General features: G+C 31.6%; 1 protein-coding gene across 1 annotated transcript; it reads left to right on the forward strand.

The window, feature by feature from the left end:
* Positions 1 to 13,052, forward strand: LOC134720827 (sorbitol dehydrogenase-like). Its single transcript, XM_063583364.1, has 9 exons — positions 1 to 117; positions 2,465 to 2,498; positions 3,208 to 3,372; positions 5,416 to 5,575; positions 8,347 to 8,465; positions 8,734 to 8,799; positions 9,807 to 9,982; positions 10,652 to 10,773; positions 12,883 to 13,052. The coding sequence occupies exons 1-9, from the start codon at positions 64 to 66 to the stop codon at positions 13,034 to 13,036; spliced, it is 1,050 nt and encodes a 349-aa protein (XP_063439434.1). The 5' UTR covers positions 1 to 63; the 3' UTR covers positions 13,037 to 13,052.
* The last annotated feature ends 2,751 nt before the right edge of the window (positions 13,053 to 15,803 follow it).

Genomic DNA, 15,803 nt, shown 5'->3' on the forward strand with positions numbered 1-15,803 from the left:
TAAGATTTATCTCATGTAACTAAGTACAATGTCAACATTTAGGACAGAGATAAGCAGAGAACAATGGCTGTGAGGAATTTAGCTGCTGTATTACACGGCCCATTAGATATACGTTTGGTATGTTCTACATTTATTTATTTGTTCATACTTTATGCCCGATTTAATTATCGGAATGATATTTCATCTGCACATTATATGTAATACATTAAGCACGTATGTGGTGAAGGAAAATAAACCCTTTATTTATAAACTTACAAACAATAATCCTTGGCTTACCCTATGATGTTTATGAAGGATAAATTGACCTTTAACACCTTTCACACTATGTTTGGGCTGACCTTAAGGATATTTGTTCAATGCTGGAGTTAATCTTATCTCGATTATAGTCAGAATATGTAAACATATTTACCTTAGAATATAGTACAACAGCACTTTGGGCCTTATTGTGTAATTTCATTTATATAACGATAGTAATAACCTAGATAGCAGAATTTAACTAGAGTGATTTACACGATTTATGCAACAGAATTTTTTGAAAGTGTGACAATCCCTTCCTTCCTCACAAAAATATTTATCATTTTATTAACAGTCTTCAAAATCACGCTATGATTATAATAAAAAAGTGATCAAGCCGAATTATCGCGAAAAAAATCCCAAATAACAATTAACAGTAACCGGGGAGATGATTTAACTATTTTTGAAAATAAAAAAAATTAACAATAATATATAGACAAGCATACAAGAATGTATGATAATCATAATTCCTTATTCAATTAAGAACGTCATAGTGACATAACCGACCCATATAATAACTACATTGTCTTAAAAAAATCTATTTTGTTTGCAAGGCTGAATAAAGGTAAAATACGAGGTAAATAAACTCATCAAAGATATCAGGACTAAATTTTGTATATACGCCAGACGCGCGTTCCGTCAACAAAAGACTCATAGATGACGCTCGAATCCAATGAAGTAAAAGGGGCCAAATTAAGTACGAAGTTGAAGAGCATTGAGGACCAAAATTCCTAAAATTTTGCCCAAAACAGTTAATGTAATCCATGCCTCAGGTAGAAAAGCCTTAGTATTTCAAAAATTCAAAATCTTGTAAACAGTTAAAATTTATAAATATTATCATATCAATGATCATTCATGTCAGCCCAAAATTGCTGACTTCTTGGCTGGTGATACCCACTGGGAAATAAATCTCCACCAGCAGCGGCATCGACCGAGTGGTTGTAAATAAACTCATCATAGATACCAGGACTAAATTGTGTAAATACGCCAGACGCGTGTTTGGTCTACCAAAGACTCATCAGTGACGCTCGAATCCAAAAAAGTTAAAAAGGTCAAATAAAGTACGAAGCTGAAGTGCATTGAGGACCCAAAACGTTTTGCCGAATACAGCTATGGTAATCTATGCATGAGGTAGAAAAGCCTTACAAAAGTGCGGACTACTGGGCTGGTGATACCCTCGGGGAAATAAATCTCGACCAGCAGTGGCATACATTTCGCAACCTGTATTAATTATTGACCTCATTGATAACGTAAAAAAACAAATGCAATATAAAAGCGAAAAAAAAACATTCGTTGTATACTAGAGTTATGTTAATTAATTAAATTTGGTTGAGGTAAATTGGGTGCCTTCTACATCTTAAATTTTGATGTTAAAGATAACAATTGATCTAAATCTTTAATGAAATGTGCAAATTTCGGGAGTAGTATGAATTCTTTTTATGACTGTCATGTTAATGTAGTAAATCATGTTTTTTATTATCATATTTGTCGCTGTATTTTCTAAAAAAAAATTGAATCATTTTTTTTTAATCTTAATTTTGCCACATAAGGGGAGATATCTATCACACGGTTGATGCATATTTAATACGTTTTTCTTTTTCTGAATGAGGCCCAAGTATGTAACATATTAACACATGACCACTTCTAGATCTGAATCAGAATGCAGAATTGTGCTGGGTTAAACTAGTTTGTATTGTAAATAACATTTTATCTTAATTTTAATTTACTGTTTATAACTATTACTGAATTATCCCCTAGTTATATTTAAGACAAGTGTCTTACAGTGTCAGAGACCAGAAATACTCTTGTTCTCTTAGTCTAACAACTTTAGAGATACATGAAGTATTGTTCACTTCCCAAATGTACATAACATTATGCCCAAATAAACATTAAGTAAAAAAAAACAGTTTTGTCTCATTTTCATACAAAAAACTAGGTTCTAATGCAGATTTAGTCAATAAATATGTGAAAAGTAAAATCACAAAAAAATGAACTCAGAGGAAAACTCAAAACGAAAAGTTCCTTATCATTAATAAAACCTCAAACATTTCAAACGAACTAATAACAACTGTCATATTTCTGACTTGGTACAGGCATTTTCTTATGTAGAAAATGCTGGATTAAACATGGTTGTATAGCTAGCTAAACATCTGACTTGATTTATTTTTAGGAAGAAAGAGAGATTCCACAACCTGGATGTAATGGTTTGTATATTTGTTATGTCCAACTTATCGATATTCCTAAGCATTCGTATAAAGAACAGTACTGAAAGTCCTTGATAACTAAGTTCAAATGTTTAGAAAGAGCTAAATATCGGTGTATTTAGGTTGTCTTGAATATTAGAACGGCTGTTTAAAACAACTATCGGCATACTATCACTGTTAAATTTAGTATCGTGTTCATGGAAATGCAATACAATATCTGAAAGAAAGCACTGTCATCTTGAAAACCAAAGTATATAATCCAATGACTATCTATTTCCTCTTGTCATGCGCAAATCATAAGGGAGTTGTTTGTATCCTTGCTCCTTGGTGTCTGTTCCAGTGAGGAATTTGCAATGTTCGATTTTAAATTCTTTTTTTCCTTAAGGAATGACTGGAATATTTTTTCTGTCTATGAAGAAATAACATTAAAAATTTGGTGCACAATGAATAACGCGCGTAGCGGGTATTTTAACAGTGTGCACCACATGTTTATGTTATTTCGGAATAGACAGATAACATATTACAATCATTTCTTATAATTTAATTCTAATTCCATTTTAAACCGTATAAAACCACGAACAAACATCGATGACGTCACGGTCACATGACTAATTTTTTTCTAATGGCTCATAACAAAATACCGTCAGCCAATCAGAAAACGCGTTACATCCAAAATTAAATTATTTTTTGATTGAGTCATTTATTTCAGAGGTGTTACTACAGATATCCTCTGTTGGAATATGTGGGTCTGACATTAAATATTGGAAATATGGAAAGTGTGGTATATTCAATTTAGAAAAGCCTATGGTTATGGGACATGAAGCCAGTGGCACAGTAGTACAGATTGGACCTGGTGTGAAACATTTAAAAGTGGGTAGGTGTCGGTAGACAAGCTTTAAAAGAGGGACAAAAGATACCAAAGAGACATCTAAACTCATAGATCGAAAATTACCATTCAACGTCCTGCCTAAAAAAAAGCCAAACAGACAAATAGTAGTTCACAAGAAAAAAATTGAAAACTAAAACTAAGCAACCAAATATTGAAGGAATGGTCAGATTGCATTGAAAATATACTAAAACAACAGCCAAGTGATTAATAAGTTAACCAGCAATCTTTAATTATTTTGATTCCTTTCGATCTATTATTACTGTCTTTAAGTATAAATTCAGAAAAATGTCTTTTAATATTTCACACTCTTTCTGTGAGGCATTCTTAATCTTGTTATCTAAGTAAGAAGATGCCATAAAAGGTTCTAATATAGAAAAAATAAAGAAGTTTGTCGTTATTTACTCCCCTCAGACCTTTTCCTTACGTCATATGTTTGTAAGCCAAACAGTATACACCACGTTAGAATTTCATTAACGGCTATAGTTGTTGATATAAAGTGATAATTGATATTAAACAAAACAACATAGCAAAAAGGGATCGATTTTACTTCCTGATATATTTGCCCTTTCACATTTCCGTTCAAATCGGTAAATTAATATCCGTATGATGAGATTCAATATCATATTAATTACAAAACGTGATTATCAAATTCCATACGGCTATTTACTTTTTTACTGAACGATCTTATAAGATTCGAAAGTAATGATAATCATTTATACCCTGTGATTGCCTTAAACCAGCAAAGCACCACAAAAGAAAAAAGCCAAAGGTAATTAATTAACTTTGTCTCTTATAAAGTAAATCTCCCTGATCAACTTACGTCTAATTAATACTATTTTTATTAAGTATTACCGGTTTGGGTTGACTGTCAATAAAGTCTTTAATGAAAGATCTGACTATAATCTTATAAATGTACTGCCAGATATAGACAATATGGCCAATTCATACCGTCTCGATAGTGGCTGTGTCGAAACGTAAAGTAAAACTGTCACTATAACTCCACAGACCGTGATGAATAATTCATTGCAAGCCTACAAGTCAGTTCCACAATGATAAAATATTTATTGAAATTGATGAGATATCTTAGAACCGTCAACTTTCTCGTTCCAATCTCACACAATTTATATGTAAATGAGTATGCACAGTAAAGACTACTTCCGTTTTTTAGTATCTCGTTGACCATCAAATGATATACACATACACATTAATTTGGACAACGAACAAATAAATCATAACTGTTGAACAGGGATCTTTGTTAATGCAAAATCAACAAGGAAATGGTTGTGTTACTATACAAAGTTACTTTGTTACTCCATAGGAAATCATTTTTTTCAGGGTGATGTAGCATTTGTTTGGTGGTCACATCTGTATATCACCAAAACGCAATTAAAAAAGAGTATTATTCATGAAAAATTACTCAGTCTTTAGAGTTCTATGTTGTGTTTCGTGTACTATCTTTTTTAGGCATGACGTTGTCCGTTTACTTTCGACATATGAGTTTGTGAAATTCATAATCAACCCATAATAAGTTCTGTAATCCTTTCCAAACTCTAGTTATACGTGATTCCAACTTATCGTCTCTATCGTTTTTCATGACATTCGATAACTGGAATTTGATGCGTCTGTCATACAATTAGGAGGGTTAAGCTAGCTACAAAACCAGGCCCAATCCGCCTTGTTATAGATAAGAAAATGACTGTACAAGGTCAAACATATGACAACTTGTCAATTCGTCTGATGTGTTTGAGTTTTTGATTTTGTCATATGATTACGGACTTTCGTTTTTGAAATTTCCTCGGTAATCAGTATTTTTGTGAATTTACTTTTTACTAGAAACTAGTTTGTAGAACAGCATTGACGAATTAAGAAAACAGTAGCTTATCGATGTTCAATGTGATCTTGTAAATTATTTAGACAATAGTATTTAAAAGTAACGAACATAAACTGAGGGAATCACATGAAATCGAAAAAGAGTAAGACTGAGTACGTTGACCGAAAGTGTATATACGTATGGGATTTTTTTTGCAGGCGACAGAGCTGCTATTGAGCCTGGAGTTCCCTGTCGTACCTGCAGATTGTGTAAATCTGGAAAGTATAATTTGTGTAAAGACATTTTCTTTTGTGCTACGCCCCCCGATGATGGAAATATATGCCGGTTCTATAAGCACGCAGCTGACTTTTGTTTTAAGTATGTATGTCTTATATCAGATGATAAACATGATAAATGTCGTCTCAATAATATGATAATATTATATGAGTTTATTGTATACAATTATTTTAGTACAAGTTATACTTTTGTACAAATTAGAAAGGAACCAAGGCCTTATAGAAAACAATTTTTTCCATCCACTAACTTATTTGTAAAATATATCTTATACATAGTACAAAGTACACTGCAAAACATGTCTTTGTGTCCACCGTGATCATACTCTTAAAAGAAACTTATTTGGTCGTGTTCGAAGTTTTGAACTAAATTCATGAAGCTTGAATCTTATATACAAAACACAATTCAAAAATATAAATAGTGATTCATGTCAGAATAAAGTGTTATGAATATATGGGGGATCTGTAACGCTTTATAGTGTGTGCATTCAAATTGCTTTACGTACCATACTTTCTCCTTAACTCTTTCTACTTTAAAAAAAAAGACCCCCCATTATTATATGGTTATCTTAATATAACTTTGAAATAGACAATGCTGTGTTACAACTCTACATGCACTATCATTATAGTTAAGTCGTGCACCACTGCTTTAACATTGATTACCTTTGTTCGCATAGTCCATGTTAAATAACCCGTCACTGTTCTATAGATATTATTAATATTATAACGTAAGTGGGTTCTTCATAACAACCAATCATTGATATACATATATATAATTCCCATGATTTGAATCTCTCACTTGTTGATTAGCACTAAAAATAAAAAATAATACCCGGTTAACAATGCTATCGGAAATAGTACAATCGTGTTTAATTGTAACATTTACAATTTAACAATTGTATTGTCATGGACCTGAATGTTTATACTTTATAAAATAAAAACCTTGAAAATATCCTCATTTTATAAACATCCATCAAAGGCGTTTCTTGTGATCATTTATTATTTTTATCATTCAGCCCACTTTTGCATCAAGCCTCTATTATTTCTTATTTTACGTTGATCTCGACTTGAGAATTATATAATGTAAAAAATAAATATGTAAAATTTGGTTTTTTTTTTAAATTCAATGTATGCAATTTTGAGCCTGTCCCAAGTCAGGAGTCTCTGGCCTCTCTTAGTCTTGTATGATTTTTAATTTTAGTTTCTTGTGTATAATTCGGAGTTTACTATGACTTCCATTATCATTGTACTAATATACATATTTTTAAGGGCCAGGTGAAGGACTCCTACGGGTGCAGGAGTTTCTCGCTACATTGAAGACCCATTGTTGGCCTTCGGCTAATGTCTGATCTATGGTCGGGTTTTTGTCGCTTTGATATATTCCCAATTTCCTTTCTCAATTTTAATCCATAAACGATATATATATATAGTACCAAGAATTAATTTTCTCATACAGTTTTTAAGTGTACAAACATTATAATAGTACATTTGTTAAGTTTCTTAAGTCCTTTATATAACATAGTATAATAAAAATTATGAAGTACGTTCAATACAGAACTTTGAAGGCTGTGAAAAAACATTTGCAGCAAGTGTTTACATTTGTCAGTCTATATTGGTATATATTAAATTTTCTCTTATAACATAGGTGTTTAGTTATACTCTCCAAAATCATGGATGCATTACGCAAGCAACACATGGCTAAATACTACAGTGACCAAAACAAGAAAATAATACAACTTTATTATTATCAGCAGCATGAATTATCATGATGAACATCGATTGATTTTTGATAAACAACTGAGTCAGTTACTTTCTGCAGCAAAACAAAATGCCACTTATATAGATATAGGAAGATGTGGTGTCAGTGCCAATGAGACGACTCTCCATCCAAACAACAATTCAAAAATTAAACCATTATAGGTTAAAGTACGGCATTCAACACGGAGCCTTGGCTCACACCGAACAACAAGCTATATATAAAGGGCCCCAAAATACCTAGTGTAAAACCATTCAAACGGGAAAACCAACGGTCTAATCTATATAAACAAAACGAGAAACGAGAAACACGTATATATTACATAAACAAACGACAACTACTGTACAACAGATTCCTGACTTAGGACAGGTGCAAACATTTGCAGCGGGATTAAACGTTTTAATGGGCCCAAACCTTCTCCCTTTTTCTGAAACAATAGCATAACATCACAACATATAAAAACATACGATAAAATATCAATTGGCAGACTTAACTCAATCAAATATGACTTCCAACACTAAATCCTTAGATTTTAAACCTGAAAAGGAGAATTCCACTTATAACTGGAATGACTTTTACTTGAGTAATAAAATAAAGGTTGTAACTCGCTAAAGTAAGATATAATTTAGCTAGCTGTTCTGTTCGATCTAGCTTAATTTTTCTTTAGATTTTTGCATTTGTCTAAGCTGAACATAAAACTTGAACACATTTGATGACATGTGTTTAAAGGAATGATAATGTAGGTGTTGCTACATGTATAAGTGAACTGCCAGTATATCAGGTTACAAACTAAAAGGTGATGATCTATATGATCTTTATGATATGTTTGTATAGTTATATATTTTCATTTTGTTTTATGTATTATCTAGTTGTACCTTTAAGTTGTTCCTATAGCAATATTGAAGGTTAGTTTTAGCTGATATACAGTTTAGCTTTAGATTTGTATTGATGAGTTGTAGTATTTAGTTTTTTACGTATCTTTTGTAGCGAACTCCTTGTTTCTTTTTCGAATGTGTTTAATGTTAGTTATTAAATATGTGCTACCAAAGTCGATGTATGTATATTAGCATAATGTTTATATATGATATGTAATTTCTTAGGCTTCCTGATAATGTATCTCTAGAAGAAGGAGCTTTGCTTGAACCATTATCAGTAGCTGTATATGCTTGTCAGAGAGGAGATGTTACACTTGGCTCGTCAGTCCTTATATGTGGTGCAGGTTTGTCGTTTTATTATCTTTTATTTGACTACATATGTGCCAAATACGGCGAACGATTCAAAGTTTTGTAAACAGGAAATTTATAATAATGACCATATAATTGATAATCATGTCAACACCGAAGTCCTGACTACTGGGCTTTACGGTCTATTCAATATTCGGGGAACAGTCGACAATTTTTTTGAGATATTTATTACAAGGCATAAACTGAGGGAATGTTTTTATTAAGATTTATATAGTAAATGTATCGGTGTTTTGTTTGTTCCAGGTCCCGTTGGCGTTCTAACACTATTGGCTGCTAAACATATGGGTGCATCGTGTGTTATATTAACAGGTATGGGTGCCTGATGAGTTATAATAACAGGTATGGGTGCTTCATGTGTTGTAATAACAGGTATGGGTACACATTATATATTTCTTTCTTTTGAGTACCTTGAAAAAAATAAAAGAACCTTTATCCAAGTGTATATTTACTTAACACATGTGACAAATAACCAAATTTAAAAACTTTACATAAAGTAAGCCAACACAGGTTTCATTTTTACTCGATGAAGTCTAAAGCAAATTTATGCACATAAAAATTCTTCCACTGGAATCATTAATATTGCTTCTACTAGGACTGTGCCATTTACACAATGACGTATTAAAATATTCCGATGATTGTGTGCCATAGCAATCGTTCTTACAATTAGCAATTTTGATTTTTTTGTACGATTAATCATAATCAATTTTGGAATCTTTCCTCCTTTCTTATATAAATGGCGCATATATTTTGCAACATATTAAACTTTGCGTGTGTACACAAACAGATAGACTTAAAACCAACATTGTGTAAAAATTTTATTTTTTTATGAGAGCGAAAAAAAAAAAAAAAAATGGACATAGGCTGCCTATAGAAGAGAAAGAATGCGAATACGGTCAACATAGAAAGGTTTTTTCAATCTAAGCAAACAATAAACATAAAAAAAACAATAAATACAGTACATTGCATATGACTGTAACACTACAGGTGAGTTTTGTAATCTTTTGCTTTGCCAAGTATGCTTTAGGCGTGAACATTTCACTGCTAAAATAGATGTTGCCACAACATGGCGAAAAGTAACGAAATTTATTTGAAGACTCTTCTAGCAAGAAAATGTTCCCTGTCTACTCAACTGTGGGACAAAAACAATCTCCTTAAAGAAAATGATAGTGTGGTGAACAATTATGAACAGAATAATTCAGAATATATACCTTTATATTAAAGTAAGCTGTGTGTTGTCCTCTAATACATTTTATGGCCATTTGTATCGTTTGGTAGCTCATTTACGCATACCTTTATAAACGTTTGTTCTCATACAGATATTGATGAAGGAAGATTAGATTTTGCACGATTAAAAGGAGCCGACCATGCGATAAAAGTAAACACGACTGATCCTAAGGAATTTGCTGAGAATGTTATCGACAAAGTAGGTTTTCAGCCTGATGCTACGATAGAATGTAGTGGAACAGATTTCAGTTTTTCAATGGGTATTCATGTAAGTATTTGTAAACAATCAAGACATTCACTTAGGGGATAACTGTATCGTATTTGACGTTTCGACGGAATCAATTGGTGATTTGATCGCCTCAAATTATGTTTACTGGCGACGTGTAAGCAGAGCCAGTAAACGGGTAATTTCGACCATCAAATCACCAATTGAAGCCGTCAGAACTTAACATACAATATTGTTATTTCCATCCTAATGAAACTGACAAAAACACTGTTAAATCGTACATTTAAATTATGTTATATATCGTCTGCGGTTGTGCATATTTTTCAAAGCATCAATTCTGAATTGATGCCATTAAAATTGGTGACGATATCCAATCAAAATGAACGTTACAAACGAAGTATCAGTATAATTTTTCAAATCATGAGATTTTCATCGCTATAAGGATGTTCATTAATATTGAAAACGAAAAATATAGAAATTTGTCATTAGATATAGAGTAAAATAAATGATTTGCTAATAGAAAGTTTTAATTGGTTTGGCATACACAATGTCACAGAAACAAGCAAATGTAACTTAACTTTATAATCAAATTCAGGACAACAGTTTGAGAATAATAATTTGTTTTCGAATAGTGTAGAATGACTTCAAGGTAACCAAAATAGAATTATTTAGATATAAATATTTTGAATAAATGTTTTCTTCTGATTCCAGGCAACATACCCAGGAGGAAGTGTGGTGATGGTTGGTCGTTGTCAGGGTAACGCATCTATTCCTTATAACCTAGCAGCAACAAAGCAAGTTGATATTAAAGGATTATTCAGATATGTTAACTGGTAAGTCTGGTTTTCTTAGATTTTAACTGTCCTAGCACATTAAAAAAATGTAGGTTGTTTTCCATCTGAATTGAAACGCAATAAAATACAAAAAAAGTATTATACTAATTATCGTCATTATTTTTAAATTCAAATCTTAATTTTAGTTCTTTGAATGTTTTAAAGAGTCAACTTCATAGAAAAAACTTCAATTCATTAGATGTGTTATATATATATATACACACATGCGTATATATATATATGACTTCTTATTAGACAACTATTAATCAAAGTACTAATGACATGGATGTACAATATAAGTAGTTATAGGAAGCCGTACAACAATGAGAAATAAATCATATAGTATAGTCGGTTATAAAAAGTCCTGACATGAAAAGTCGGAACAATTAAAACGGCAAAAACAAACAAAGTATTGGATAGCAGTCTAAGACCGACGTTTAAAATATGTATTACAAGCAAAACGACAATTTATTTAGAAATTTGTAAATCAAAAGGCTTGATGTGTTGTCGTATGCGTAACGGCTTATGGTAAATGTTTTAGAACATTTAAGCTCAAAAAGTATATTGAACAAATTTGTTCTTCAAAGTAGGTATAAGTAGTTTCTACATACCAATTAACTCTTGTAATATATGAAGAAAAATATCAAACTATAGTACGTATAAAAATCTTACATTGCAATTGGACACTGTTCTTAAACACATGTGACGTGTTATTTTCACATTTCATCTATAATCCGAAGTTTTACTGCCGTAAATGATGTTTTGCAAAATTAGATTGCTATCAATTTCTTAAAAACATCTTGAAGTAAGGATGCTTTAATATCGAAAGCTGGTATGAAATGAGATATGACTGGGATCTTCACAAGGGTCATCAAAGTGAAAATATTTTGATCAGTTGCACGAGTTAATCTAAATTTATGGCTTTATTTTTGATCTCACAGAGTGTAATATTTCCTTTTCTATTTTCTATTTTGAAACAATTACGTGTCTCGTCAAGTACTTCAACGGACTAGTAACCTATTTTTGAGGACGTAAAGCCATGAACGAGCCTTTCGTGCAATTTACTTTGTAAAACCCAACTTTATATATCTAGATTGAAAGCCTAAAGTTTGCAATCGGCATTAGATTGCCAAGGTACAATGTAAGAACAGAGGTTGAAAATTTTATAAGCAGTAAAGAGTCAGCTTGTTCTTAATTTGCATACCAGTTTAATGCTATTTGTTCTTGTACTCTGTATTAACGTTATTGTGGAAACAATCCAATTTCCTTTCCTTTATAATTTAACTTATCTCTACCTGGAAACTGTTTTATCAAAGAATTTAGATAGTGTCATAAGAAGTCTAAAAATACAAGTATGATCACAGTATCAAAAAAAGAATATTTGTTGTGTCCGAATCTAAAGATTTATAGCTCGTTGTATTGTTTGTTCAACAGATTTTGAATGATGTGACATGGTGTTTTATATATCCATCGTTTACCTAGCACAAAATCATTTATATCATGATTCAGTCTCTTAGATAAAGACAAAGTAGTATACCGCTGTTAAATATTCATAAATCTATAAAGCGAAAACAAGTATCAACGAATCGCTCCCGTAAATTAACGATTGTACATACGCACACCACAAACGAAGTATAAATGCGCGTCACATGAATGTATTAACAACACAAAAAGTGACGTATATCTTATAATCCGAGGTTTCACTGCCAACTATTATGACGTTTATATTATCAAAGTTAAATTTCTAATAAGGTAGTAGATTTTTTTTTTATAGACACGTACAAAAATAAGAAACTTGGATTGAATTCGTAATGATGTTATTTTACGTATTTTTAAGCCATGAATTGTTTTCCCACCAGATTGGCATTTCCTATATATCAAAGCTGTGTATAACCAAAAAATAATGCGAATATATTTGCTTTAAACTTAAAATCATATCAATAATTCAGCTGATTTTTTCATCTTAAAATTTTAAAAAAAGCTGCAGCATATCATTACAGAACAACGATTGGGAACTGTTCTCCTATCTAAACAAACCTATACATTCAAACAATCATAGCTCTATGTGGTTTTATCGTGTCGGTGTTGAGTTTTTCTATTTTGTTCTAGCTATCCTACAGCATTAGAGATGGTAAAGAGTGGTGAGATAGACCTTAAAGACTTTGTGACGCATCGTTTTGACATGACTGAAACTGTTAAGGCTTTTGAAACTGTTGATGATAAAGCCATGAAAGCCATTAAGGTCATTATCAATTGTAATTAAAATATTGAAAATACAATTGTGGTTATCTTTATTATGTACAGATACGTTTAAATGTTTGTATAATGTGACTTAGATCGTATCCTCTCTTTTACAGACGTGCGTATCTATCTTACTAACGTTATTTTCAGTCATTTTCTCTTTTATGTGATGAGTTGAATGTTTAAAAAGTACATACGAGGTACCAATCAACTAGAAAATTCAGCGTCAAATAGTAGTTAGAAATTCAAGTCCAGAAACCAGTGTTTAACTACCCAAGTACAAAACGAGGCTGTCTCAAGGACTACAATATTAGATAGATTCAGAAGAAACTAAGGAAATGTTACATCATTATTAAAGTTAGACCAATTATTTGCTCAGAACATATATTTCACTAGTAAGGTGAAAAAGTTTTCTTATACCGTTAACGCTCAAAAATTTAAGAAAATGGTTTCATTGATTTGGAATGAAAGGAAAAATACTGTGGATTCATTTTTATTTATGGTATACCAATTTTCGTGGTTTTCGTGGGTCACTTCAAACCACGAATTTAAGAATTCCAAGAAGAATAATCAAGAAAAAATTGTTTGGAGTCGGATGTTTATTTCCAGTTATGTTATGCAGTTCTCGTACAGTGTTGACTGGCGATAAACATTGCAACACACGTGTTTTTATTGATAGAAGATAAAAGTATTTTGATTACTTCAATAATAAAAAAAATCCAATATCAGTGATAAATAATTTTTAAAATTGAATTTAAATTGTTCATGGAAAATAACTGCAAGTTGTTAATTACCATGTCATAGTTTGGATTACTGGTGATTAAAAATCAATAGGATTAAGTACAGGGATAATGCCGTAGGTAATATTGTTTATGACAGGAACATTTATTTGCACATTTTACTTATAAGACTGTTCATTATACCGTGATTAGGGAATTAAGCTTTCAATCATATATCAATTATAGAGTTGTGAATGCCTCATAAAATTCCGACAAAAAATTATAAATTGTAAAACAAACAAATAGTTAGTTGTCTCTGTTCACGATTATAATCGAAGTGTTCAATGACCACTTTAACCATGAATGATCAAACGAGGATTTTGACAATTCAACGTGACTTTTTCAATGAATTCCTTCTTATTTTGTTTTATTATTGACCAAACAAAAGAGTTTATATCATATCCTTAATCAAACAGAAATTCACGATTAACGTATCTGAATTTTTCATTTTTTTTAAATCAGCGATCCACGAATTTACGTTTTCCACGAAACGTCTTTTTTTCTCTGTCCACGAAACTTGATACCCACGAAAATCAATGAATCCACAGTCATTTAGAATAAGAATGTTTTTTTAGATCTAAATATGTAATATGGCATCTGCATCTATTTTCATTAGAATGTATGATCCGGGGAAAATATTTTTCATTACGTCCTTCAACGTCTGCGAAATGTTCGTTACTTGATAGTTAAAAGAACATTGCATATATTACTCGCACCTCCATTTGAAAATTGCTATACGGAATCCTGTCAATTTCATTACTGTCAGATACAATATTATTTGTAAATTCTCCTCCAAAAAATCTGATTTGAATTAGACAATTGATTTCTTCTTCCGTTAACACCCATATACCACAACCACTGATAATAATCATACTAATAAATAACAAAAAATTGTAAAGTGCAATACCACACGACAGAGCCGATGGCTGGTTTAATTACCAATTAATAATATATCTCATGTACATAATATAAACATCTTTATAATGTCCTCTTATATTAAATATATAAATATAGTTCAGTCAGTTAACCCACACATGTAAAGCAAAATAACCTCTTTTAATGCATGATACAAAATCTATGAAACCTTAGTATAAAAAATAAACGTGACCGATCGCCGGGATACGAACCAATGCTACTGAGATATCGTGACACCAAATCGCCTGCACTACAGCCTTTCCGCTAGATATATATATATGGATGTAAAAATTAACGTGACATATCGAGTAGACCCTGTCGTGCCGAATGATTTAACCGCCAAATCACACAAACCACTTAACCTAAACGCCACCTATATGGGTAGACAATTCAGAAGAAAATCATTTCATTCTAATTTATAAAATCAACCGACTGAAATTATATTTCTTCTTCCGTTAACACCCATGTACCACAACCACTGATAATCATACTAATAAATAACAAAAAATAGTAAAGTGCAATACCACACGACAGAGCCGAGGGCTGAAATCACAAAGAACGGGAAAATTTAAAAAAGGTGATCTATATCATGTAATAAAGATCTGAAAATAATGCTCGAAATTATCCAAAGAATCCTTCACGATAATATCGTTTACCGTTTCGGAACACCATCTACCGTGTCTCTATAATCTTTAAACCACAAGCACTACCACCTTCAGACCTAAATCTGTGAAACCCATAACACTTAATATCAAGAACATACGACAGAACACTTCAATTAAGAGCTCGCGCATCCTATAGTATGACACTGGCGTATTCTTTTACGTAAAACATCAACATCAACATCTAAACATTTGGAAAAAATCCAAACAAAAAATAGAATAAAATAAATAAATAAGTAACCTCATCAAAATAGCTAGAAAAATCAGCCCAATGCAGAAGTAAATCAAATGTTTCACTGACACTTATACGAATGACACTGAATCGCCTTCTCTCAATCTGTATACGCCTGTTTTGAAACGTTAAATGACAATAGACATATAATGATCTAAAATAACTTAAAATAATCAATTCGTCGAATAGATATCAACTCAA

The sequence above is a fragment of the Mytilus trossulus genome, chromosome 6 (assembly GCF_036588685.1).
Source record: "Mytilus trossulus isolate FHL-02 chromosome 6, PNRI_Mtr1.1.1.hap1, whole genome shotgun sequence".
NCBI lineage: Eukaryota > Metazoa > Mollusca > Bivalvia > Mytilida > Mytilidae > Mytilus > Mytilus trossulus.

Excerpts from the sequence above, each read along its gene's own strand:
- LOC134720827 (XM_063583364.1), top strand. The coding sequence starts at position 64 with ATGGCTGTGAGGAATTTAGCTGCTGTATTACACGGCCCATTAGATATA. Across the intron at positions 118-2,464 it reads GCCCATTAGATATACGTTTG|GAAGAAAGAGAGATTCCACA; the intron begins GTATGTTCTACA and ends ATTTATTTTTAG. Across the intron at positions 9,983-10,651 it reads GTTTTTCAATGGGTATTCAT|GCAACATACCCAGGAGGAAG; the intron begins GTAAGTATTTGT and ends TTCTGATTCCAG.